The 26918-nt window shown below is 42.5% G+C and overlaps 3 protein-coding genes and 1 long non-coding RNA gene across 7 annotated transcripts in view; 3 read left to right on the forward strand and 1 right to left on the reverse strand.

The window, feature by feature from the left end:
* Window positions 1–7014: 7014 nt before the first annotated feature.
* Window positions 7015–8106, forward strand: LOC142033196 (lysophosphatidic acid receptor 1-like). The gene is given in 2 exon segments (XM_075032973.1): window positions 7015–7939; window positions 7942–8106. Coding segments are annotated over 2 exon segments (996 nt in total). The 3' UTR covers window positions 8013–8106.
* Window positions 8107–10000: 1894 nt separating this feature from the next.
* Window positions 10001–11345, forward strand: ZNHIT3 (zinc finger HIT-type containing 3). Its single transcript, XM_075032982.1, has 5 exons — window positions 10001–10115; window positions 10231–10262; window positions 10339–10443; window positions 10524–10604; window positions 10841–11345. The coding sequence occupies exons 1-5, from the start codon at window positions 10036–10038 to the stop codon at window positions 11029–11031; spliced, it is 489 nt and encodes a 162-aa protein (XP_074889083.1). The 5' UTR covers window positions 10001–10035; the 3' UTR covers window positions 11032–11345.
* A 78-nt stretch (window positions 11346–11423) lies between these two features.
* Window positions 11424–26918, reverse strand: part of MYO19 (myosin XIX) — a 28147-nt gene continuing 12652 nt past the window's right edge. For 2 of the 4 annotated variants that reach the window (XM_075032976.1, XM_075032975.1), the window contains exons 7-25: window positions 26808–26877; window positions 26341–26443; window positions 26032–26128; window positions 25467–25543; window positions 24994–25084; window positions 23810–23978; window positions 23393–23466; window positions 23178–23299; window positions 21306–21419; window positions 20739–20915; window positions 19688–19834; window positions 19101–19208; window positions 18121–18191; window positions 17059–17168; window positions 14950–15113; window positions 14143–14272; window positions 13869–13954; window positions 13199–13507; window positions 11424–12240 (exon numbers count right to left, since the gene is read on the reverse strand). In XM_075032976.1, coding sequence (XP_074889077.1) covers window positions 12112–12240; window positions 13199–13507; window positions 13869–13954; window positions 14143–14272; window positions 14950–15113; window positions 17059–17168; window positions 18121–18191; window positions 19101–19208; window positions 19688–19834; window positions 20739–20915; window positions 21306–21419; window positions 23178–23299; window positions 23393–23466; window positions 23810–23978; window positions 24994–25084; window positions 25467–25543; window positions 26032–26128; window positions 26341–26443; window positions 26808–26877 — 2348 coding nt within the window. In that variant the 3' untranslated portion in view covers window positions 11424–12111. Of the gene's footprint in view, window positions 12241–13198; window positions 13508–13868; window positions 13955–14142; window positions 14273–14949; window positions 15114–15838; window positions 15967–16544; window positions 16651–17058; window positions 17169–18120; window positions 18192–19100; window positions 19209–19687; window positions 19835–20738; window positions 20916–21305; window positions 21420–23177; window positions 23300–23392; window positions 23467–23809; window positions 23979–24993; window positions 25085–25466; window positions 25544–26031; window positions 26129–26340; window positions 26444–26807; window positions 26878–26918 lie in introns of those variants that run through there. The other 2 variants (XR_012651113.1, XM_075032978.1) reach the window with 2 other exon arrangements.
* Window positions 19842–25453, forward strand: LOC142033202 (uncharacterized). Its single transcript, XR_012651114.1, has 3 exons — window positions 19842–20612; window positions 22634–22693; window positions 25013–25453. It is a non-coding gene; the product is annotated as an uncharacterized LOC142033202 (long non-coding RNA).

A 26918-nucleotide genomic window follows, 5' to 3' on the forward strand; every position in this document is an offset into this window, starting at 1 on the left:
AGTGAAGTGGCATTATTCTGGCTGCACTGAGCAAGCCTCGTCATCCAGCAAGGGCTGAATTAAAAAAAGGAGCCAAGAAAGTGCCTCTTGCCTTTACCAAGAGCTGTGGGCTCCCAAGTGAAGAGTATGGCCATTCTGCTGTTAGTAGTAGGGTCACACAGGATCAGGACCTTTAATAACAATGGGAAATCTCTCAGCTGGCTTATGAGCAGGTCTTTTATTCATAAAAAGGATAGCTATAAATAACATTCCAACAATGAAGATTTGCTGGGTAGTGTTTTTCCATTCTGGATTAGGTAGATTAAAGTACGAACAGACGATGATTTGCCTAGCACATGGTGCTAAGACAAATAGTTACTGCAGTGACAAGAACAATAAGGGAATTTGTTGCATTTTTTAACTTCCTCATCTGGCAGTCTCGGTGGAGCTATCTAAGCAAGGTGCATGCTGAGCACGTAGAGAGAAATGGGGGCGTGAACGTGGTGGTGTCAAGTGGTGTCAGCCTTCAAGGGCATCTACAAGACATTTTACTCTCGGGTGTTTTTCTTTTCTGGGGATGGTCTTCAGTGGGGGAGCTGAATCAAAGCTCTGTGATGATTTTTTCTGCTCTAGTTCTCTGAAAGCTAAGAGTCTGCTAGAAACCCTCTGCTTAGGACTGAAAAACATGGAGGTTAGAATATTTGATCTTGAAATTCAGGATTCTTGGTTTTGTTGGGGGTTTTTTTCCTTTTCTTTTTTTCCTTTTCTTTTGTTTCCTTTTCTTTTTTTCCTTTTGTAAAGCCTGTCATTATTAAAGTGGCAATAAATTGCACTGTAGTCATGTTAACTAAGTCTTTATTTGTGCTAGAAAATGAAGGCAGACTCAGAGAAAGACATTCCGTTTCCTTATAAAGTCTGTAATCTAAATAACCGGGCAGACATGATGTGATCTTCATTTTTCTTCTAAAGAAACTTACCTGACAGTCACTTGGTTATCTGTTCTCGATGGCATCTTTGCACCTAGGGATATTTTTGAAAGGAATTGCACCATGGGTGGGTTTTACATAAGGGCCTTTGAACATTGAACCTAAATACATATGAGGATCTTAGTCAGGGAAGATAAGAGACAAAGTTATGCAGGGAGGGTATTGCAGATCACTGAACTTAAGGCTGGTTTTTTCTGGCATAATGATTGCAGTTGCGTCCATAGCTACAGGATAGGTAAGAACAGGAGGGAGTATCAAAAACAGTGAAAACTGCACTTATTTTGTGGCCTTGAGAGCCACAGCAGCAAAGATTTTGGAGGCGTTCCCCCCAGCCGGGTTTCTGGAATGTGTGAGACCTGACATTAGCCTGCTGCTACCAAAGGGGCTTCATGGAAAGTTCGGAGGGGCTCACGCGACTGCTAACAAAGCTTGCGTGTGTCCGAGCCAAACAGTCCTACCATGTGCTGACGGAGTCCAGAGCTGTTCCTAACCTTCCAGCTGAATGGCTGCAGTCCCCCTGTGTCCCAGCAGCGCGGGCGGGAGGGGATGAGAGCAGGCTGGGTCTGAGTCCGCGGCACAAATGCATAAGAATCCCACTCAAAATCAAGGCGGTGGCACAGCTCTTCGTGCTGGGAGGCCGAGTTGCCACTCTTAGAAGGAAGATCTAAGGCTTGTGAGGGTGAGACTGACTTGAGTCCAAATCCTGTTCACAGATGAGCTGACCTGGGAGGAGTTGTCCGTGCAGCGGGAGAGGGAAGCACTTCCAAGAGACTTAAAACACAGATGGATTTCATGATTAGTGACTGGGTGATTGGGAAACCTACCCTTCAGAGTGAAAGAACACACTAAGTGCTCTTCATTTAGTTATGTGTTGTAATTTTCTTCCTTAGAGTTCTCTCACCAATGAACAGGAAATAAGGAATTTTGTAGCTGTTGGTGAATCAGAAACATTAAGTCTTCATCTTTCATGTGAAAATATGGGCTGGCTATTATTCTCCCTGAGTCTGCTCTATTGGGAACATTGTTCTAATACAAGGTCATTTCCATGGAATGGTTAGAAGCATTTGCAATGGCCCTTTATTTGGCCTTCTGCTCAGCTCTGGTGTATTAACTGCTTCCTACCTATTTTCAGCTGTACCTGAGGATTAGACCCTGTATTATGTGGTGTCATCATTAGTAAAACTGAACTTCTCTCCTTTTCCCAGTATTTATGTAAAGCACTATTCTTTATGTGGATGGATAGTCTTCATCCATCTGGATGAAACACCAGCAGTGTGCAACTCAACATTTCCTGGAATTATGAAGATGTATTCTGAAGGATGTGTGCCTCTAAGCTGTGTATTTAGCTCTGTGTGTTTACAGCCTGTCTAGTTGCTTTGCCTGGTTTTGAAGCACACACATTTCTGACCATTGCCTTCTTGTAACAAGAGCCCTCACTGTGCCTCTGTAGTTGTTTAGTTCAGAAGGAAGATGCCCTTTATGTGGACAGTTTCATGTCTAAAGGGATAAGATGCACTCCAGCTTCTTCACGTATAAATTATCGATGGAAGGCTTCATTTACCATAAAACCTTGGTTTCAGGTATTTATCAGCGTTTGTCTCCCTTTAGACAGCATAATACAAGTTCCTCAAAGGTGCAAATAACAGTTCTGGCATCTCAGAGAAATGTTCCGTCTCCGCGTAGATGGGGACATGGCCTGGTTTGTGGGGGTGTTCTTGCAACAAGTTGTCCTGCCATTATTTTGTGGCTTGTAGGTAACATAATGCTAAACAGCGGTCAGAGACTTTCAAGCCTGATGATTGTCTTCACTTTATGTTCCTGCTAAGGGCCATGAAAGCATAGCTGGGACATCAGATGACTCAAAATCTGTGAGGCAAAGATTCCTCAAAGAGAGTGGGTGGGGGAGGAGCAGAGAGCTTTCTGTTTTGAAAACATCTCAGAAAAATCTTGGAAGGAGATCATACATCCCATTTCTGTCTTCCTCTCCAAAGAGGAAGACTTTAATCTGCATAAATTAAAACATAAATTGGATAAATAGGCTCCTTATTTGTATTACTCCCTTTCCTGAATGTTCCTTTTTTGCAGGCTTCATGATGCCCATTGAAAGACTGAGCAGATGGATATTCTTGTCTCAAGGCTTTGCTGAGGGTCATGGCAAGCAGGAATTAATCTTCCTCAATACTTAGCCAAGCTGCATGTCACTTGCCATTTAAGTTATTAAGTTGTGTGTTGTCTGCAGCTTGGTAAAGTTACAGGGGCAACTGAGGAGAAAGCTGAACCGTTGCTTTTCACAACAAACAAGGTCTGGTCTTTCAAGAATGGGAGTAGGAATTGGATGTGAGCTCAGGGAGAATGTGACAGAGAAGAAACCAGAACAGTAAAATCCCTTACCCTTTCAGTGCCTTGTTTTTCTCATGTGTATAGTGTATGTACTTGACTTTGAAAGTAACACCAAATCATCTATAGCTTAATTGTGCTATGGAGTTCTTATTTTCACTACATGGATGCAGCTTTTTCTCCTGTAGTTTCAGGCGTAACTCAAGTTTCTTGGTGTACTATCAGCATAAAGGACATAGCGAATTGCCGTTGCATCACACTAAGGTAAAAGTGTATGTTGTCCAAGGGTTACTGCACAGAACTAAGACTCTCAGCTCCTGAACTTAATTTCCTGCTTTGAAATCAACTTTGGCATTTCACAGCTGGGGTCTGTTATTCTGAGAGCTGTTGAGCACTTGTGATTCCTGTTGAAGTCTAAGAGCTGCAGGTTATGGGCATTTCTGAAACTGCAAGCTCAGTTGTGCAAAGTTAGATTTTTCCACAACAGCCACTTCAAATGAATGGTCATTAAAAATTCGGCCTGAAGCTTCTCATGTTTCTTTCTCAGTCTCTTCAACATGTTCAGTGATTATAGTCTTCTCCACAGGCATAATCATCAGATATTATTGAACTTTGAGATTCTACACAAAACAAAGCAATTTCTTATGCATGGCAAATATCAAAACAATAGGAATTTGGACATTCTGATAAAGAAATATAAAACCAATTATAGAACTAAAAAGTGTCGTAGAAGGTGAAATCTAGATAAATATCAATCAAAGGCTTGCCAACAGCAAGGTACAGCCAGTGTTTAAAGTGTTAGCCTGAGATATAGGAGATTAGATTCAGTTCCCTCTGTAATGGACTTCTATGTGATCTTAAGCAAATAATGTGATTGTTCTTTTCCCATTTGTAAAATGTAGATAACCCTCTTTCCTTGAAGGTGTGTTGTGAGCATACGTACAAGAAAGATTGCAAAGTTCCCGGAATGTGGGAGTATAAGGATACCCTTTAATCGAGACTGTTATACATAGAGATTTGGCTATGTAGTAGCCCTTTGTCTCACATGGTGTTTTCCATTCAAACTACTTTTTACCTGGTTTTGAGAGCTCAGACTTCACTACAGAGGGCTGGAATATACAAATCTGGGGTTTTCTGTATATTGAAGCCCACTAAAAAAGAAGTTTCTGCAATAATATTGTCTCCTTTAATCTAGCAACATTATGCTAATTTTTATGCAATTATATTAGGGAAATAAGATTACAAAGCTTCTGTGAAGAGCTATTTATACTACTTGATATTATCTTTAATTACATTCTGATCTCATATCATTTAGTGTTTCATGCTTGAACAACAAATTTTCAAATTAGAGAAATTTCAAGTAGCATTTTCAGGAATGTCTAGGGCACTTTGGAGTCCAAGTTCACGGATATACTCTTCTTAGCAACTAGGATATTTTTAAAGATGTTTGACTTTGTGGATAGCCTGCTGTTCATCCCAGCCCTCAGCCCCTCAGTTCACAGAGCGATGGAAAACACAGTCAGAAGAGATCCGGAGCGCCTGTGGCTTGGTCTGGTGTCCGCTGCCAGTCCTGACCAATACTCAGCTGGGCTGTACGTTACCCGCTGACATACTTGCTGTTATTAAAAGGACTTGCTGACTTGTGGTGCTGGCACTGACAAGGTGACAGAAACAGTAGAGCCCTTGTTCAGCAGCAACCTCACACCGAAGGTGTGGTTGACAGGTCTGTACGAGATGGATTATAGGATGCACAAAGAGTAGTTTATCTGTGACACTTTGAGAAGAATATTTTGTAGGGTATTAATACATTAGCAGACTTGATTAATCAATTCTCAGCCCTTATTTCTATATAATCATTCTTTGCGCTTCCTTGTGACCATCTGAAATACCTGTTACTTATTTGCATAAAGTATTTCTAGTCTATAATAATAATTGTGTCCTACTACTATTGCACGCGAACCTGAATACACTGATACACTTCAACTTTAATAGAAAAAAGAAGCAATAGAATTTTCCTTTTTAAGCTCAGCATTTTAGCACAAATTTCTTCTGTTGTCAATTCTGGGAGAGCTATCATATAGTGCACAGATTTACAGTTCTAGAGCTGGAATTGCTGCTATAATGATCAGATGTCAGCGCTGAATGTGGAAAGCCCATAAACTTAGCTGAGCTGCTTTGCAATATCATGATACAACATTGTTACTAACGCAAATTAATCCCCTGTTAGGATAACAGTAAAAAATAAATTGAATCAGAATAACTTTGTAAGTAACATGGCTTTACCTGGATAATTTTGCTAAAGGAAAGCTGCTCAGTTGCTGATGCCAGGTAGCAGCCAGAGCACATTGGAGATTTCTCCTTGTACGTGGGCATTTTGAATTAAACACGAGGTGACACAGAGGCGACCCACACTCAGCATTAGCAAACAAAAGCAGCCACTTCTGCATAGAAAAAAATATCCATGGTGCTGTTCATGTTGATACACTGACTCACCTAAACTGCCCCGCTGTTTAAAATCCCCATGTTCCCCATTGTATACTCTATTGTTTGTTCCAGCAGTGCCCTCTGCTGCCTGATAGCATTGAATGTATGTCCAAATAGCTTTTTTCCCCCAAGTCTCATGTATTTTAAATGTAGTTCTCAAAAATCATTTACCTTTAAAAAGACAGAGAAAGAAAAGATATAATGATATGTTGTTTTATTAGTGTACAAGTCACACAATAACTTTAAATAAGCAAACACAAAATATCCTGTAACAAAGGTATGAGTATAGATGTCCATCATTTTCTAGCTACATGCTCATCCAATAATTAAGGTTAAAAAAAAGGCATTTTCAGAACTGTGTAGGCATCTTAAGTCTCCAATACAATTAATCTACTAAAGTGTTAAGCCATTAACCTGCATTTCCTTGTTTGAAAATTAAGTTAATTCAACAACTCATTAAATGCATCTGTTTTTTTGGTTTGTTTTTTTTTTTGTTTTTTTTTTGTTTTTAGCTTGTAAAGCATCAGTACCTCTGATTTACACAAGAGAAAGAAAGGCCGTATGATTTCAGGTGTATTCTGACAACTTCTGAGTACTCCAGAAGTACTCAATCTCAAGCACTTCAGAAGTTTTGTGATGTCACTAGAGCTGATCTGAAATTTGGACTTACACCCTCACTGAACTGGGGTCCAGGTTAGTGACACAAGATTGTTGCTCTTCTTTGAGTTCCATCAGTCACATATTCCCTCCTCCAAAACAAAAAAAATTACTGCTCTCCATTTTCTGACTCTCTAATCTTTATCCATCTAATTTATTTGTGAATTAAAGCTGAAGTCACATTCATTCCATTTTAGAATATCCTTAAAGATTTTTAAACGATGGATGTGATCATTAATCTTCACAATACCTGGCCAGATTTTGCTCTTGATAAAGGTGGCTTTAAGCAGATCATCTGTATAGTAGTAAATATGTTTTCCAGTTTTGGCTATCCTAGCAACTTAAAGGTAATAGGCTATGCCCTAAGTTGGTAACCCAAATATTTAAAAACACGAGTGGTTAAAGTTTAATCCGCTGTCGTGGTGATGATGTGGCAACAGAAGTTGCGTGTCAGGATTCATTCTTCGCCTGGAGAACGAGGTGGCAGTAACACTCATGTAGTACGGTCTCTTACGGAATATGGGATGAGTAAAGCAGACCTTGTTAATGGTTGAAAGTAGAGGTTTCCACCATGAATGGATACCCAAACTGCTCTGCTAACCACACTAAAATTTGGAGTCATTATTTAGTACTCGCACTGGGCATCCCTCAGCTGACCATTAACATAGCATCTGTGATCTTCAACTGCACAGTCATCTTCACCAGAATGGCCACAAAGGATCTGCACAAGCCTATCTCTATACTCTTCTGCAATTTGGCTTTTTCTGATCTCTTCACCAGCTTTTCTGGCTTTTGGATTTCAATGCTGTTCATCACCAATCCTGACATTACAATCTTTGGATCCAAGGATATGCTTGCACCTTATGCCTTATATACTATGTCTATTTTATCCACCATCTATAACTTGGTAAGCATTGGAATTGAACGCTATCTGGCTGTGGCTGAAAGCATGAGAACAAGATTCAGGGTTGCTAGAAATCATTCCATAGCTGCAGTTTTAATTAACTGGGTCCTTGCTCTCTTTTTGGGCTGCTTGCCATTGATGGGGTGGAACTGCTTGCGCACGGAAAAAAATATCTCCGTCCTCTACAGTCCATTTTGCGTCGACTACCTCATCTTCATCGCCATTCCCAATGTTGTGGTGGCTTTTATTATACCTCTGTTCACTTACCTTAGAATCATTATCATCCTGAGGAAAAGAAAGCTGAGAATGAAAGCATGCGGACAAGCCACGGGCACCTACAAATCAGCCGAAATCCAGGTTGCCAGAACCAGTATTTTTATTTGGCTCCTGGCGCTGATCTCCTACGCTCCTTTTTTCGCAGGAGTCATATTCGATGCAACTAACCATCAGTGCCACGCTGATCTCTACCCAGGCGTCTACATCTTTCGAAACTGCACAGCTATGCTGATAACCATGAACTGCTTGGGAAACCCCATCATTTATACCCTGAAACCCAAAGCCCTGGGGGCTAAACTCAACCCTCTGAAATGCCTCTCCGCCAGCGTGTCCGAGCCAGCACCATTGAGAACATCCAGCCGGGGCTGCCTGTGGTCCAGGGCTGCTGATGGATCTGACCTAGTCAACGTGGTCAGGGGCAGAGCTGAAATAACGCCCCATTCCCGCCCGCTGCCGGCGAGGGGACAGCTCCGGGGTGCGGAAACCAACGCGGGGCACGGAAACCACCACGGGGCAGCGGGGGGGTCCCAGGGCGGGCAGCCCCGGAAGGGGGGCTGGAGTTTCGCGGCTTCTTTCAGCAGCTTTCACAGCCTTCGGTAGCATGTGAAGCGGGTGCAGCGTTGGGGAGGTCTGCGGCTTTTCCTTCTTGAAGCGGGCTGGGGCATGTGGTCACTTTGTCTGGGCTCTGAAGGGAAACGGGAGAGCTCTTTTGCTCAGAGATAAAAATAACTCCATTAGCCCTGTTTACTTTGCGTTTGGAAACGGGCTTCTGTTGTGCTCGCTTTGCTCCTTTTCGTGTTATCTGTGTGGTTTTGAAGACAGTGAAATGGCTAGAAAATTTTCAGTAGTCTGGGGGGAAAATGTAGTTTTGCTTTCTCATTGACAGTCAGTCAGTTTTATCTCTGAATAGTCTGTGAATCTCTTTATTAATGGGGGTACTCAGCACGGTTTTGCTGTTGTAATTTTAACTGCTGTACGCAGCTGGATTACATGTTTTTGTGAGGCGTTTGCAACTACACTTTTCATATTTCTGCTTATAAATAGAGGCACACTTGAGTCCATGGTTTTTGAAATTTGCAATGTGCTAGGAGAAAACTCACTTGAATTCGTCAGTATCAGAATTGCAGTCAAGTCGCCTGTACAAAACAAAACAAAATAAAAATGTGAAGGCCAAGTATGTTGTAAAAGGAAAAGCTCTTACCTCCTGCTGCTCCAAAAAAGAAGTTGGCTACTGAATATGCCAGATCCTAGTAGAGATGAATGCTCATTCCCAGTTATACAGGGATATTGCCTAGAAGAATCTCAATGCTTAAATTTCTTACCTCTTGCACAGTTACCAGTCCAGAAGCCTTGATTGAATAGATCCTGGTGACGTTAGCTCATCTTGCTGGTTTTAAAGTATGCTGAAATACTGCTCAATGGTGTGACATCAGTGTGAGCATCCAGACTGTGGTAATATTCTCCCATTCACAAAACACACACACAGAGTCCAACCAAAATCAGCCCTTCCAGTCCAGGTTGGAGTTTTCAAGTATTTTTTCCAGTTTGTTTGCTTTGTTGTCATCGTTTCAGCATTTCAAAAGGCTTGAGTGAACCAAGACCAAAGTCCCATTGATCTGTTCCTGAGCGGGTATGAGAAAAGAGAGTGTTTTGCGTGAGAAATGGGTTCACCCACTGGTGAAAGAAATGGGCAAGTGCCATTACGTTAACGACTCCGATACTCAGCGGTTTGCATTTATTGCTGTAAAACCCCTCTTCTGTGCTACTTTACATTGAATAACTCTGGGAGAATTGTGTCAGTCTGAATTAACATTCAGACATTTAAGGAAATGGACGGCGCTAAATGAAACATAATTAAAATGAATTATTTAAACGCATAATGTAACTCAGGATAAATCCGGCTCCATTTTTTTCTGCTGAACACTACGGGTTTGCTATGAGCTCGACCCCCACCAGCCCCACAGAGCCTTCAGCTAAAAACCGAACGTCTTGTCTCCTACTGACCGTATTTCAACCTAAACTCGAGCTTCAGCCGAACCTCACCACGGGGCAGACGGTAAACATCAACCTGGGGCCGGTTTTATTACCTGCTTTTTATTTTACCGTACGATTTCTGTTCATAGTGATGTTGGCAAGGGGGGGTAGGTAACTACTAGAATGATATTTAATGCATGTCGCAGCGATTGTCATTTCAAAAGCAAGCTGGCAGCTGGAATCCAGCCACAACCCCCTCAAGAGGAGATTTATTTTTTTTAGTATATGTATATAAATAAAAAATAACGCTGGGGCGGGGCGGGTTGCGCTAGGCCCCTCCCGCCGCTCGGCAATGGACTAGCGAGCCTGGGTGGAGGCGCTCGGCGTTCGGCCGACCGGAAGCGGAGGGAGGGAGGGAGGGCGGAAGGAAGGAGCGCCATGAGGGCACCGCGGCCCTGCGGGGTCTGCGGGGCGGCCGGCGCCGCCAAGTACCGCTGTCCCCGCTGCGCCGCCGGCTAGTGAGCGACGGGACGGGACCGGGAACCGGGGAGGAGGCGGGGGGGGAACCGGGGAGGGCGGCCTCCGGGGTGCGGGGCCGCCTCCCGCCCTTACCGTTTGTCTCTCGTCCCGCAGCTGCTCCGTGCTCTGCTGCAGGACCCACAAGGGTGAGTGAGCGGCGGGACGGGGACGGGGGGGTCCGGTCGGACCGCAGCGCTGCTCTAACCCCCGTCGCTCCTGCAGAACGCTGCCCGCCGGAGCCGAAGCGGGAGGAAGAACGGGAGCGGCCGGCGGCGGTCCGACAGCTCTTCCCCGGCGGAGCGCTGAACCGCGGAGGGCAGCCGGCAGGTAGGTGGGTGGGCTGTGGAGGGAACCGGGGGGTGTCCCCGTCGCCCCCTTCCCGGCAGCTCTGCTCTCTGCGCCCACAGGCGGCCCCTGGTCGGTGGAAGACATCCTGACGGAAGATGACGAGCAGGACCGCGTCCCGCTGCAGAAACTCAAGCTTTTAGGTAATCTCGAGAAGTTAGAAGGCGGGGGGGGTCCCTCAGCGGAGGCACAGCTCCCCCGAATTCTTCACGGCGATTTATCCCAGTCCTGCGCCTCCTTGCATGGCCTTAAGGGTTTAAAAGTCAGACACCTGGCCTTTCGCCATGTCTCTTTGAAAGTTTATTTGCAAAATAAGGGTGGTCTCGACCACATTTGGAAGAGACGAGTACTGTTAATCTTCTTCTTTTTTCTTTTTAAGGGGAATCGGAAGAACTGAGAGGCTTGCTTCTGAATCCACATCTCCAGCAGCTACTGCTGACAGTCGATCAAGCAGAAGACAAAAGCTCCCTCATGAAGAAGTACATGCAGGAGCCGTTGTTTGTTGAGTTTGCAGACTGCTGCTTGAGAATTGTTGAACCTCCAGAGAAAGAGAACATTCTTCCTGAGTGAGCTATGTGAAGATCGTTTTCCTTTCCTTGACATTTTTTCCCTCTGACAGAAGAGGTTTGACAACACCCCATGCCCCTGTGGTGCACCATGCTGTGTGTTTCCTCCAGGTGTGGTCACACCTCGCTCATGGACATCAGTGCTCTAATTTTCAATTTAGAGTTGATAAACAGTGACATAGTGTAGGACAGATTTCTAGGTACTAGGAATTAAACTGGATGTTCTGTGGGCTATGCTTTCTGTTGATATGGAAATACTATCGACCATGGGAAATGTTGCTTCCTAATGACAATTAATATTAAATATATTTGCATTTATTTTAATCCCTAAACTGATCTGAAATGTTTTTGTTAACTAAACCTCGTTGCAGATTGTCAGACACCTTTACAAGGTAGTTAGCAGTTTATTTAAAAGTGGCATACACAGAAGAGCCGAACATTTTCAAGACCCATACGAGCAACAAAGAGACGGTGTAGAGCGCCTCTGATGAGAACCTTGGCCCCTTGGCAGAGGTAACGCTATTGACTGGGGAGTGCTGGAAATGCACGGCCATTGTGAGAGTACGTATGTTTTGGTGGTATAGATACGGCGCAAGAGTGCAGTCTCGCTTTTCCCTGAGACGTCTGCTTTTGGTGTTAGAGCTGACTGCTGTCACAGTCAGAAGTTGTGTTACATTACTGAACGCTTGCGGTCAATCCAGGTAGTTGTAGTTGTACTTCCCAACAGAATCCAGCATGCATCAGAAATGTTTGCCTTATTTGTCTCTCATTACCAGCCTCTTGCTTCTCCCAGGTAGTGTTATAAGTGTTCGCTTCAAGTATATATTGCTTAAAGCACTTGATCTGTTTTAATTATGTTGAGTGTTCTCATAGTACGGATATTTCCTCTATTATGTGCGTGTGTGTGGGAGGAGGAATGCCCCCCCCATGCGTTCTAAATGTGAAGTACAGTATACGTACAATGCATTAATTATAGAAAGCTCTGAGGTAGCAGCAGATATGGACGTTGAGTAATTTGAAAGCAGCAGCTTGCAGACAGTCCTTCCCTGAAGGAAAAAGTACAGTATATGCAGATGGCCAAAACCTATGTTGGAAGGAGCTTTTTTCTGTCCAATAAAATCTGGTTAAATCCAGTGATGGAATAGGCATCTGTATGGGGGCTGACGTTTGCGTAATGCAGGGGAGACTTCTTACAGTGAAACTTGATAGAGCCCTGCAAGAAGAAGAGGTGGAGAGGTCAGTTCATGTTTTTGCCAGATTTTGAGCTAATTTTGCTAGTCAAACTAAGTAGTGCTTTAGCATATAAGCAACTAGTGAATATCAATAAGGATAGGGGAAGACCTCCAAAGGAGTCCTAGTACAAATGGGTTTAAGAGAAATGATTACTACAAAGAGTACCAATACCGTAATTGGAACTGAAATTAGCTTAAACTCTGAAGATTTGAGTATTTAGTCAGTACTGGACTTGGTACTGCTTCTTCCTGCTTGTAGTAACTGTGACCAAACAAAGGCTACATTCTTGCACACATAATTTTATGCAACCTTAAAAATTTATCAACAAAAACCCAAGCATGGGCACAAGGTGATTTGTAACCGGAGTGCAGTTTCTGAGAGAAGCCAGTGTGGGTTGCGGCTTGTTTGTAGTAAATGGTATCTATGACTATTCTGCATGTGTGCAGGAGATGAAGTACTTGAGGGATGCTCCCTGCTTTCTGCCCTGAAAACCCTCTGTGCAAATTAGTCTGCAGTTGTCTGCACAGTGAAGTTAATACAGAATTACTGGGATAGTAATACTCCCAGTGGGTGCTTTTTCATGTGTTCACCTGTTGTGCAACTTGAATCCCCTAAGCAGAAAAAGTACGTAGTACATAATAGCAGAGCCCATGTTAGAATCCTCTGCTCTCCATTTCTGAAGCGCAGCTTTGATCGGTTTGTTCCTATGACAGAGATTAACAAGAGTTTTCATGCTTAGTTGAAAGTCTCAACTCAGCCCTGTGTCTAGCTTGACCTATTGATGTCAGAATCATCCTTGCGTATCTAAGCCAGTGGAAAAAGGAAGACTGTAGCCTGAAAGCAGACTTGGCAGTTGCTCTGCTCGATAGCAGAGTTCAGGTTCCTGAACCCGCAGCAGCTTAGCTGTGCTGCTGACTCAAGTGCGTGAGATTTGTTACCTGTGGGAGAGCTCTAATGGAAGTGATGCCAGATCCAAAGAAACAGCTTTCCACCTTGTAGCAGTCGCTCTCCTGAAGTACTTTGAGGCATGCCAGCAGGGACAGGTCTCTCCGAAGTCCCGTTACAGTAACAGGTGCGGCAGCCAGGACAAGGCCAAGAGGCCAGAATTGAATTATTGCATGCAGAGGCCAAGTTGTTTCCAAAGAGCAAGGCGGTTTGGCTGAGATCGCCGTAGCTCCAGGAACTGAGAAGAATGCCTTTTCTTCACCCTCATCCAGTTCTGCTGCTGCTAATGCAGCCATTTTTGCCTGACAAAGAGATGCAGAACAATATCCTTGAACAAGATTCTCAAACATCTTGAACAAAGTTCAAAACTGCAAAACTTAAGAGTCTAAAAAAGGGCATCTTAAAGGATAGGACACCCTTTGGGACAGGTTCCCATTTTATGAAGGTAAGGAACGAGTTTATTCTGCAGTCTCTACGCTGCTACCCTGTAGAAGCAGCTGTACGAGACTGGCGTCCATTTTCTGCTCTTCAGCTTGAGAACAGTTTTCTGGAAAATGGACAATATTGGTTTTGTACATTTACTTGACAGAGGTAGATTCTTTCTCAAACACTAAAAAGCCTCTGTCACTCAATTTCAATGCTTTCCTGTACCAACGTACTTACTTTCCATCTCCTCCAGCCATGCTTAATAACATTAGCAGCTCTGCGCATCCGTTGGAAGTGATTCTTGGCTAACCAGGAACGAATAGCTGAAGATTTAATTAAAAGAAATCTGAGTACAAAGAATCCCAGAAGCTCTTGCACACAATGTAAGAGAGATGGAACTTAAGCTTTCTCCATGTTCAATTAATGTAACCACTCCTGCTGCTTTAAACATCCAGTGTAACTGGAAATGTTACTTGTTATACTATGTTCAGTCACACCCTTACCAAATTACCTGCTTGGATGACAGTTGCAGACCATCTCTCCTTTGCTAGTTTCTTCTGTTTAAATCTTCTCCAGCAACACTGGATGCAGAATGCTTTCTCATTTAACACCTCTGCTCTTCTAGCTTCAAGTTGCTCCAGCTGCATTGGGGATATGAGCCTGCAGTTAATACTCAGGGACAGAGTTGTGGTCACAACTCCTCCCTCTTCTACAGTCTCTCGGTGTTTGTCAGAAAACCACATGCCCAGTTCAGTGTCCTAAGACTGCTGGATTAGGTTTTGGAAGTGAGAGCACTTCGTTAGTGCTTATTAGATAACATGTAAAATGAAAACGAGGGGGAAAAGAGTGTTGTGGGGGGGAAAAGTGGATACTCCCAAAGTCACAGTAGCAGCTGGCTTAAAACTAGCTCCATTGAAGGGGGTTCTTCTGTGGCTGCATCCTCCAGTATGGAAGTTTTGCAAAAGTGCCTTCATCTCCTTCATCTCTTTCACAAAGCTGCTGCTTAGGCCTGCCAGAGTAGCCAAGTCTGCCAGCTGAAGCTAAGAAAAGCTGTGATCTTTACTGGAGCTGGCATGATACTGACAACGCTAGGCACAAGTGCAGCTCCTTGTCCGTTAGCAACAAGGATGCCATTAAACAAAGTGCTTCTGATAGTTGGATTCTGATGGATGTTTGATTTAGTTTAATAGAAAAGGCCAAATTCTGGTCACACTGGCATTAGCAGGAGTATTGCCTGAACCGTGATGATCATCTGTGCCAGAATCCCCATTATGCAATTACGCTCCAGAACTGTTAGCCAAGGAGATAGCACTCTTACCACAGAATTAGCCATAAACACTTTGGTTTTGCCGCAGTACACTGAAGCGTTTTCTGCTCTGTTCCCTGTTTGCTCAGCAGTAGTTGGTCCCATAACAACATTCTGAAGGATCTCAAAAACAACAGAACGTGATGCTTTGTCGTCATCCACCACCGGAGTCCCGCCTGCAAACGAAGCATTGAAGAGAGAGTATCACAAAACTTGGAAATCAAGACTGAGTAATTGTCTTTACATGGAAACTTCTTGGCCATTTAGGGGGGGATACAGATACAAGAGGAGGGGAGGAGGTGATGGCCGAGACATCACTAGATCTATCCGTGTTTAAGGGAAAAATGTGACAGCATAGATTTTGCTATGTGCTAGCACCTAGAAAACCAGTGTGGTGTGTTTTAACAAGGATGTAGTTTGGGCGCTGTCTTATGACCTCTATTATAACCTATCCATAGGCAACATGGGTAGATCTGGACAATTGGACAGACACACGGAGGGCTCAGCTCTTCTCACATTGTTTAAAGCATCCTACATGGAAACATCAGAAAGCAACAGCACTGCAATTAAGAATATATTTGAGCAGCTCAGTCCCTAAGAAAATCTGATGAAATACCCAAAACTCAAAGCTGTTGGGAACAATGAACAAAAAGCAAGGAATTAGCCTCGTAGCCTTAATGTACTGAAAGATGCAGGAACAGCAAACAAACTCGACACAACTCTACAGCTTTCACAGGGCATCAGAAGCAGCTACAGGGACATGTACTAAGCAGGAGTTTATTGCAGCAATAAGAGTTTATTAAAACCATTTCTGGGACATCGTACACAATTTTTTACATTATGAGACAAACGGGTTAGCCAGAATAATCTATTTGGAAATAGAGGTAGACTTAATTCAGACCTGTCCTTGAAAGAGATTGTGTTGTTCAAGGCAATGCTGCATGAGTTTCTGCATGCCCAATGCTGGAACTCGATGGTCTTTGTATCTTTCCATCCTGGATACTGTTTGCTTTTCTGCTATAAATATTTCTAAGGAGATGAGAGCGTTTTAAGGTACTGAAAACAAATACAAGCAATTCTTGCTTACAGGAAGACATCTGGTGACTATGATGGTGTTCCTGGGGCTGGGCTGATAAGGGAACCAAAAGCTTATCCCCATATTTAGGAAATTGTTCTGCTTTGTTTGCAGCTTATTACCCACTAAAGATAAAAAGGACTAGTAACCTATCACAATCGGGCATTTTAGCTAATGGGTTTATAACTGAGGGAGAAAGGTACAGTGTGTAAGTAATTTTCCAGCCTGTACTTTGTTACTTCATTCCGTTTCTGCAAGATTAATAGATTTCCAGCCATTTTACTTATCTGACATAGGCTGGTACTTACTGGTCCTGCTTCCCGCATGATTAATAGATTTCCAGCCATTTTACTTATCTGACATAGGCTGGTACTTACTGGTCCTGCTTCCCGCATCTACTGGTTACTGAACAGACCCATTGGGTGAAAATGGGATTAATCAGGGAGAAAGAAGGGGGTTGCAGCAACTTTCAATATTAAATGTAACCACCTGATTAGGTCCTTCTTTCAGGGGTTCAGACCAAAGATATTACCTTGTAGATTGGATTGTGTTTTTTAAAGTCCATCCTCGCTCTTGCTTAGAAAAAAGAATCGCATACAGAAGTTTGCAAAAGGTAGAAGCAGCAGAATCCAGGTAAGCTAGAAGGTCAGTGTGTTCGGCAAGAAAACAAGGTGGGGGAAAAAAAGGAAAGGAAGGAGAAGGAATATAAGCAAAAAGGTAAGTGGTTTTCAAGCCTACTCAAGAACCAACTCTAAATCAAATTATATCAGGCGGGGGGAACCCCAAACACCATCATAACTGTAATTGCCCTACCCAGGAGGAACATAGAAAACCAGCACTAAGATTAAAGACTTGCAGTTTTTAAAAAAGTGTGCTGTAAGTGTTAGGCAAATTAGAAACTCAAGTTGGTGATAGATTAGAAAAAGATTTTGAGAATAGCGGTGTCCCTAGTGCTGAATACAGTAACTGTATCTGATCTATGCGATATCAAATTGGTGCAGCGATAATTTTACTTGATAGCAGAGGGATTATCTAAAGAAACATACCTTTTTTCTTGGCAGAATGATAGTTGCTTTTATCACACGCTCTGTTTTTATTGGACCCACGTGATTTTCTCAGTATTTCATAGCGCTCAGTGAAACTTTGGAAAGGGATCCTGACAGACAAACATACAGTTAATTCTAGGCAAGTATTATTCACTATATGGTAAATAACCTATCCTTTGAGGGGGACGAATTGCAGAATGGCTTCAAAGATCCAGTGCAAATATACTGATGCCTATGTAGTCACCAACATGCAAGAAAATACAGACTTTCTGAAGAAATTTGGGAGACTGCCTGTTGCCCAATAACAGAGAGTGACTTTTGCCTGTAACAAAGACTGGGCAGGAATTGTGCCTGTTAATAACAGTGAGCTTCACCCCATCAATATTGAGCTGTCAGAAATGTGACTAGCTCAGGCCTTGTTCCCTCCATCCTCTAAAGGTGGTCAAGAAAGCCCAGCAAGGTGACTGGCTGCGATGAGATGCTCAACTTCAAGATGACTACACTTAGATGAATGCCATTTATAATTTCGTTTTAATTGCTGAACATGTTACTGTGAAGCCACATTCAGTTAGAAAGTTTTAGCACATCATAGTCCACATCAAAACACCTCTTCCCTAGCTTCTCAGACTGGAAAGGTACAGTGAGATCTCAGACCAGGGGTGTGTTATGGATACATCTGGACTTTGTTAGCTGTTGCTGTATTCTTAAGAATCCCATTGTCTTGAATGCAAGTTGTGCTACCACTGCTGCTTGTGCTGTTATTCCACTTTTGGACTTGCTGAACGAGCAGAGTTTCGTTATCCAAAACGCAGAACAACCATCCAGATTTGTGATAGGTATTTTTGTCTCCAAAACATGAAAGAGATGTGCTCAGATAACCTTAAAAGCAAGCAGTGAGCAGAACTCTTCAGATACCTTTGAAAGAATCAGTAATTTTGTGGTCTGAAACAGACTGCAAAATACTTGGATTTCCTGCTTACCAGCTCTTCCAAATAACTAATATGCCACTGATTGCTATAGAAATGGATTACGGAAGACGTTGCTCAAGAATTCTGGACTTACCTAATAGGGAAGCCTGCAGCACTGATGGTGATGGCTTCAACTATTCCACACGCCTGAAGCTGGCTGAGAACCTGAGGCATAAATTGAGATGGTTTAGGTAACCACTGTCTGTGGAAGCTGCTGCTAAGGTCTGTACAGGTTGTGCTCGACCCAAGCCACATGCAGTTTGGCTCAGCAAGCACGCCAGAGCTTGCCTGGTGTGCACCACCACACTGGCAGCTGGGGAACGAACGGAGAGGGCGGAGAAGGGGATTATGCAGCCATCGAGCTACTGCTTTGAGTAACACCCAGAGTAGGGTCAAGGCTGTGCTCACACAGAGCGACAGTCCTCATGTGCCCTCTCTTGTGGTATCCACACACCCTGCACTGACCAAATGCAGCAGAATATGAAAAGCAGTGTTGGTATTTTAATACTACTTGCATGTAATCAGCAAATTCTCCGAGTGTTTAAAATTAACGCAGCACTACTCCAGCTGCTTGTTTTCACATCAGATAAGGTTGTCTAGTTACTGCTTTAGCATCTGCTGCTCTGCTCCCAAAGACATGCTTGTCGGCTGATCTCATCTAACTTGTCCCAGACTAGATTCCAGGAGCAAGCAAAGTTTTGTTGTGGGCATTCACCATGAAGACATCTGTGTGATCAGGACTGCTGAGCAGTCAGATTGCCTTTATCTATTTTGAGGGCTGGGATGACAGCACCCCAAATAACCTCTGGTAAGAGAACTTCTCATACAGCAATAAGTAAGTTGCATCTGGAAGAGCTGCTGTGCTTACTAGCTCCATGTTAGACAAGCAGCATCAATGATTCTGAAAGGATGTTTAACTTGGAAGCTCCAAAAGAGAAAAAGCTATTTCAAAATGTGCTGTGAAAAGAGCTTTGCAGGTGACTCAAGATCATAACAGACCCAATGCAAAGCCCTGCACAATGTCTCTATGAAGCTTGTCATTGACTCAGTGAGGAGAAGCTTTTGAAAAGTTACCTCTTTTCTTTTAAAAGTCATTGCCTTGCAGTCAGCGTTGGGCTTGATGCATCGGATGTAATGTGGTGTGGTGCTATTCAAAATCTGCATGAGATGTTCAAGTGAACCCTGTAGAAAACAAATGCAGGTTTAATTAGGGACTCCTCCTCCCCAGGTAGTTTAGCTAATCAGTGGTCTTCTATAAAAATAATGAAGCTGTTTTTTGCAAGGATGGCTTTACAGACTCAGTATTAGCAGAGCTCTTCTCTAAGGACAGCTTGAGCAAAAAATCCACTCTATGGATGCTTTTGTAAAATTGTTGATGGTAAATTCAGAAAGTTTCCAAAATTATAGCAGGGCCATCAGTTGAAGCTAACCCCTCAAGAGGAACAGGTAGGAAGAAGCCTCACAAAGGCAGATGCCCAACTGTTAAAGGAAAAAGTAAAATTGGAGTGAGTTAAAACCCAGAGAATCTCAGGAGTCTGAAGCTATTTCTGTTTTACAGCTGTGTCATTTTAATAACATTGACTGATCTTGGTCCAACAGTACTGTTTTCTCATCTAGTTATGCAGACAGCAGTATAAAGCAGAAACTTGAATAGGATGTACCTTGAACTTTGACACCACTGTAACAACAGCTGCTCTGTTCTGGGTTTTGATGTTATTTTGGTTCCTTTCTGTCACAGGAAATAATTTTTGAAGCAAAGGATCCTTAGAATTCTGCAAAACATGGACCAGCTCTGGTGGAATGGGGTCCTGCAAACATAAACATGACTCATTAGTATTTGGATTTAGGCAGAAACCTATGACTAAAAATTCCACATATATAGATGGAATAGTATTTCTGATGCCAACTTTGATTTAACCACAGCTGTAGTTTCAAATCTGACTGCATACATTCATTCATAGTCAGATTCAGGTACAGAAAACAATGTTTGGTTGAACATTTAGCAAATCTAGTCAAATGTACAGCTGCTCCTAACATTGTTCCAGTTATACACCTTAAGTGAGCTAGAAGTCTCAGGACTAGTTTAATCCCCGTAGGAGAGTCTGCAGCAGATATTAGAAAGTCTCTTAGAAAGTCTTCCTTTTAATTAAGAGATGGTATTTTTATTGCATCACCTGATACCACTTCCCATAATTGCTGGCGATGTCAGAACTGACAAGGGACCCTCATGTCTGCAGACTATTTCATTTAATCCCTAATGGGACAATGAGGCCAAAACTCAAGTTTCCTGGTACTTTCAGAACTTTCAGTAGTTGAATCCATGTTCTTGTTTCTCATAAACTTATCTGAATTTTTCTGGGAAATGAAGTGCTATATTTATGGTTATAGAAATGCCCTGATGTCATTAACACTTCTGCATTGTCTCAGGAACGGAAGAAGCCGTGATTTAGTGATACACGGTCCACTTAATCCTCAGCTGAAAGGTCAGCTAACAAAGCATTTGCTTGTGCCAGTGATGGTTCACTGAAAATCAAACCAAGAACACTACCCAGTTTTACATGGCCTGAAGGATTTATTTGGAGCAAGGTATGTATAGCCAGTAAGCATCACTGAATATACTTGTTAGTGGTGCTTTGATTTAAAGTGCTTTTGGTCTGTAAGATTGTTTGTTTGTTTGTTTGTTTTTAAACAGCTCTTTCTGAAAACACCTACCTTATTTTTCTCCACCATTGCTGCCAGCTGATAGCAGACTTTGCCAGCATAATGTGAAATAATAAAGTTAGGCTTCTTACTAAACTTGTTTCGACTTAAACATTGATTATTAGACAAGGCTTTCTCAATCCGAGTTTGAAGCAGGTCAGTGTTAGAAGATCTATTCAGACGGCACTCCTGCATAGCAAACGAGACAAAATTGCAGCATCTCTTATTTGTCATAAAGAACTGTCTTTAAAAGCTAAAACACTTTCAATTAAAATCATAGCCATTTTATTTTTAGAGTTGCTTTGAGTATGCAAGCCCTAAAATACGGGGGTGGGGGGGAACACAACAAAAAAATGTAATTAAGGCTTCATATTTGAATCAGAATATCCAGGATCAAAGGAAAAAAGACAACTCAGAATAGGAAGAAGCACTGTCATGCTTGTTCTGAAAAACAAGCTCTGCAGAAATTTTATTGCTGACAAGTTTACTGCTAATATAGCGTTCATGATTTTTTTGGTGGCATGAGACAGAAGGCAGGCAGCTAGGCCAAAAGCATTAGGGGTTTAGATCCACACTTACCTCATTCAGCAAAGAAAAAATGCTGAGAGGATTGCCCTCTATCAGATCAAGGCAGTTCTGGTTATCCTGGTAGTTTATGAAAGACCACTGTAGGCCCTCAGCCGCATATTCTTCCTGAAGTAAGAGAGAAATCGGTTATTCTGCAGCAGAGGGCACCAGAGCTCAAATAACTGTATGCCTTTTTGCAGTTGGATGCAGTTACTGTTTAACAAGCTAATCCCAGGCTCAGCCTGCTCATCCAAAACTCAGCTTATGTTCAATGGCAATCCGGAGGAAAAAAAAAGACAAACCAGGATATTCTACTCCAGGTAGCTTCTGAGTATGTAGCAGCAGATCCTGATGGAACAATTTGTTTAAGTGTTTGGGAACCTCACAGATTTATCGGAGAGCTGCAAGGCTGATTTAGACTAAACAAACAGAGGCTACAGTCAGACTAAGCCTCTCCTGGCTGTACTGAGTTTTGCCCCGAAGGGCAAGGAACACACAGCACTCCTTCTTTAGACTGGGATGTAGCCCTAAACCAACTATTGTGTGCCAGACTTTTCTAACTGGGCTCCATTTAAAACAACAGCTGATCCAAAATGAAGTGGAGAAAGATACTGCTTAAAATAATTTGTACAATATTTATGCCGAATTACAGAACAAACTGTCAGGAGTGTTTAAGAAGCACAAGCTCTGGCCAGTTATTTTAAAAGTCTCCTGCCAAAAGCTTGCTCAGCACAGCCACTAATGGCGTTTAAGTGGTTTGGGACACAGCCAGATCAAGGGAGGTAAGAGGGCAGGCAGTGGTTGGGAGGGGTACTGTAAACAGAGGTCATGAATCAGTTTCAAGGAAAGTAATTGTGCACTTGAACTTGGTTTCCATCTTTGCTGACCATTAACCCCTGGCACACTGACGAGGGCAGGCAGGAAAAAAACCGCTGGGCATACGAAAGCACAAATTATGGTCCAAGAGATACTTATCTCCTGAACAAATTGATAAAACTATGCCGTGAGACAGAAGGTACCATCATGTTGGTGCCATAAAGAAAATAATTTCCCAGATTCCAGTTAATGGCAAAGAGCGTTATGGTAATGTATATGCTGCGGAGGAATTCAACAAGGACTGAAGTACATCTATTAGAGTAGCAGCCCAGGCCTGGCAGGGACTCTGTAGCTTTCAAAGCACTCAGATGAGAACTGGAATTAGCAGTGTGTGACCAGTTAGGCAAGTGACTGCAATGTATTTAGCATGGTGCAAATACCTTCTGTACTGTGAAACAATACAACTCGTGTACCTCCTCATTCAAAAATAAAAGCTAGTGCACAATGTGTTTTTGTCTTTAAAGGTACTGGCATGACAACTGGGTTTAGGAAGCTGTTCTCCCGTGGCAGAAGGTCTCCACCAGGTACCATGTGCTGTTAATGTTCGGGTTACAAGGTTCTGTTGGGCGCTCTGCCTTTGCGCTAAGTTCAGGTCTAGAAGCTCCCCACCCATTTAGGTACTTTACGCTTGATGAAGAGAATTAACATGGTTATAAGCAGCAGCTTCCAAGAGAATCTCGATTTAGGCTACACTTCCCTCAAGAATTTAGTTTTAAGTGTTCAGCTCTTTGAGGGAAAGCAAACAGTTTAACAGGCCACAGAGCCAATGGAGCTGTATAATAGGGAACAGATTTCCAGTACCCAAGGGAGAAAGCGGTCTCATTCACAAACTGCCCCACACTCTCCTCTTTAAAAAAGCAGCTGTCACTCACATCCTACTGATTTCTGTGGCATTACTTACTCGACTGAAAGTTGTAATCTGACCAGAGGCACAGAAATAAAGTTAAAGAGACAAAAGATGCTGTTTAAAAATTAGATATTTAACATTTGATCTTAGTGGGGTATTACCTGTTGTGCCTTCAGATAGTGCGCTACAAAGTGCTGCTGCAGTTTCTCATTGGCATAGTTAATACAAAGCTGTTCCAAGTTGTTTTCAGGGAAGGCTTCAAAACCGTAAACATCCAACAAACCTAGAAGAAACATGGGAAGACAGTGCACTTTGGTCTAGGAGTAGCTGGAAGGACATACAGTTACTTGGTTACACCAGGGCTGAATAACCATACCTATGAAGTTGGTCCACACTGATGGATCTGCATAGATGCTTTCGTTTATGACCAAAACGAGCCATTCAAATAATCTGCAGACAATGACAACTGGATTAGTTGGAAAGTGCTTGCTTACAACAATCAGAGTAGCATTCTTTTACTGCTGTTTATACCAGTATCAGATGGAAGAAACAAAAAATTATGACATGCTGCCTGCTGATATGAAACAGCAGTTCTCTGAAGATCTCTCTGTTAGATGTATGGCAGCTATGTCAGTATCCACAATGGAATCAAGGGTGTGTCGAGAGGGGAAGGGAGGGTTACACTGTTATTGAGTCCAAGCAGAAAGCCAGGGAAAGTAAATCTCTCTGGTCTCCCTATTCCCTCACAAAAGTTATATGGATTAGCACAGCAGCCTGGCCTACATGTCCTTACTTAGCATAGATCACTTTGGCGAGGCAGTCCCTCCTAGTCTCACATTCGGCTCTGGAGCATGGCTTCTTGAAGACTTGTTGTTTTCCAGCAGTTATTGTTCGAATTCTTAATGATTCCAGTAGTTCCTCGACAGGTATCTTCAGCAAGTTTCCAGCAGTCTTTACAAAATCTTGTTCAGGAAAAAAAACATTGCAAGTTGTCTGCCGTGTCAAATGAATGCAGCCCCTTTAAAGTTATGAAAGGTCTAGAGATAGTATAGAAGAATGACACTTCCATCAACTTGCAAACTTAAATATGGATTTTGGATCTTTTTACCCAAACTCGGGATAAAGTTTTGCAAGACCAGACTCTTAATTTGGATGTACAGTACCCCTAGAATTTTAGGTACTCTTTAAAATGAAACAATACCAAAAAAGTCTGAAGTTTGCTACACTGAAGTAGGCATTTTAGAGAGTACTCTCTAGGTCTGTCTTCCTTTTTTGAGCAGAGGCTGCTAAATCCAGATAGAGAGATCAAACAGTCATGACCAGAGAAGAACAGGGATTTTGGGGATAGTAAGGAAAGGTAGAAGAATGAGTATTTGCTAACAAAGCATTTAAGATCTTGCTAACCTGAGCTGTATGCAAAAATGTTGGAATATTAAGTAGTGTGAATTCAGACCATGTGATATAATAGTAGGAAACTTCCCTGTTCAGGACAGTGTTTTAGTTCTGAAGGAAAACTAGATCCTCAAGCCTCCTAAAGACATGCAGAACAACCTATGCTGCAATTTAACAGATTTGCTGTTACTAAGCTTTAGTCCTTATCATGAAAACTTCAAAGGTTTCATTTTAAAAGCCCTGCTCTCCACTCTGGGTCAGATTTCTGGGAGTCTTGTGATGTCAGTGAAGATTACAATCAAGAGTAACAGTTCTGCCAATAAGCATTCTGAAATGACTGTCTAACTGTGCAGTTGCCTTGACCTGTAATGGAAGGATGTTATCTCTTGGAGCAGGGGAGCATTAGGTTTTTGTTTGTTCAATACTTTGAAACTGTGAGGTACCGAACAAAAACACATTTAAATTTTGGTTTGCTCGTGACCTTGATAGTCTCTTATCAAGCAGAAGAGCGTAGTAATCCTTTCCATTAGGCATCTGCACTAAGATAACAAGACTCTCTGGAGCACAGCATGCTTGTTGCCTCACCTTTGGTTTTGTCTTCTAGTTCACAAGGCTGAGATTCATCCACTGGATTAGAGAATTGAATGTTCCCAAGATGGAGAAGGCCTGACAATACCTAAAATATAATCAATCAATCACTGAGTTTTCTAAAACAGAGCTCCCCTTCAAGACAGCGTCCTCCTAGCCACAGTGGCCTTAGCCACACAAACAGTCAAAACATTTCTGAACAAAAAAAAGTAAGTAGATTCCAAATTTCTATGTTAATTCCTAATGATGCAACTACTGAAGGAAAACTAAAGTTCACAGGGGCAGGCTTTTAGTTAAGATCTAATATTTGGCTCTGCAATCTAATGCGTAGCTGCAAGCCCTCCAGCCAGGAGTACCAAATAACCCATGCTTTGTACGTTGATACAGATTTACTTCTGCAGAAATCCCACACTAAAAAGCCATTCCAAACATCATTAGCAGTCTTGTGGTGACCATGCTGTGTACCTGACCTTGAAAATGTTGTTCTGTGTGGAGCGGTCAATGCCCAAGTGAAACATCGCATCTCTGGTCACCTCAAAGCAGTCCTCTGAAAAGCCAAACAAGTGCTATTTAAAAGAAAGCCATGCACACAAACACAAGCAAGCAGAACAGTCTATACCACAACCAATTTAGCTAGAATTGTCAAAGGAGATCAAGGAAGCCAGATGCTCTTTTGGTAAATCCCAGAGCACAAACTAGAGAACCAGGTCATTGACTTAATACTGACTCTGTGGGGCTCTGAAGTTAGGCAGCAGGTTGCTGAAGCACATCCAAAGACGAGACAGTTTCTAAACATAGCCACAGAGAGATGCAAATTTGCTTGGCCAGAAACCGCTGTTTTAAGCCAGGTGAAAACTCTTAATAGTGCAAACTGAAACTTACAAAGAATCCCATTAATGCAGGTGGCTTTGCAGAATGTCTACTGTTGGCTGACCAACGTGGGTCAGAGGATTTAACAGGACGGACACATTTTTGCCCGCCTTCCTTTAAGGTTACAGCCATTATTAATGGACAGTCTGTGAAACTAATCTTTACCATCTAAGTTTCTTTCCGAATTTGGCAGCCAGCGGTAGTCAGCCCCTTCTGGAAGGTTCCATTCCAGCCTCTCTTCTGCAGTAGCACCTTTTGTGATCTGGAGACAGAAAACAAGGTAACGACTGAATTCTGCCTTTGGTATTTACAGTTCACAGACAATGAAGAATAACGTGCTGGGAGCATGATTTAATTTGGAAGCATGGCAGACAGGAAAACTGTTAAATATTAGAGGTTGCAACTATGCTAAATCTCGTGATTTGATCCCCACTATTTGTCAGAAATACCTAGCAAAATTAACTGAAGGCAAACCTGATAAAAAATATGGAAGTTTCTTTCATTGGGGGCCTGATAGGCAACTCTGGTCTTCTCCAAAAGGAAAGTCTGAATGGAAGCACTACTCAGATGGTGGAATCTAGAGGAGAAAAAAAAAGCGCAAAGATTTCAACAAAACTTCGTCACAGAATCTGACAGGTGTTGTGTTGTTACGATACCGACTGACTATGAATGCTTTGCAGTCCACCTTCGGCGTTGTGCAAGCTTAATGTAATATTTTATTCAGAGTTCTTAACTGCATCTGTTTTTCCATTGCTCTCTTTTAGAATCAGGCTGAGAGCTTGCAGGAAAAAAAAAAAAGAAATAATAATAATGTAAGTTGCCAGCAAACCAAAATATGTTCTAAAGACAGATAAAATATTCTGTGGCAGACTTCAGAAAGCGACTTGTAAAGATTTAAAGGAACAAGACAATAGATAAGGTTTTTACACAGTAATTATTACCTGTCTAACTGAAGCTGGATATATTTTCCAAAACGGCTACTGTTGTTATTCCGCAGGGTACATGCATTTCCTGTGAAATTGCCAGTGACAGATACAGAATAATCAGAGTGG

Source organism: Buteo buteo, chromosome 7 (genome assembly GCF_964188355.1).
Source record: "Buteo buteo chromosome 7, bButBut1.hap1.1, whole genome shotgun sequence".
Classification (NCBI taxonomy): Eukaryota; Metazoa; Chordata; class Aves; order Accipitriformes; family Accipitridae; genus Buteo; species Buteo buteo.

Coding starts and splice junctions, on each gene's coding strand:
- ZNHIT3 (XM_075032982.1), top strand. CDS start 10,036: ATGAGGGCACCGCGGCCCTGCGGGGTCTGCGGGGCGGCCGGCGCCGCC. Junction 10,116..10,230: donor CCCCGCTGCGCCGCCGGCTA/GTGAGCGACGGG, acceptor CTCGTCCCGCAG/CTGCTCCGTGCTCTGCTGCA. Junction 10,444..10,523: donor CCGCGGAGGGCAGCCGGCAG/GTAGGTGGGTGG, acceptor CTGCGCCCACAG/GCGGCCCCTGGTCGGTGGAA.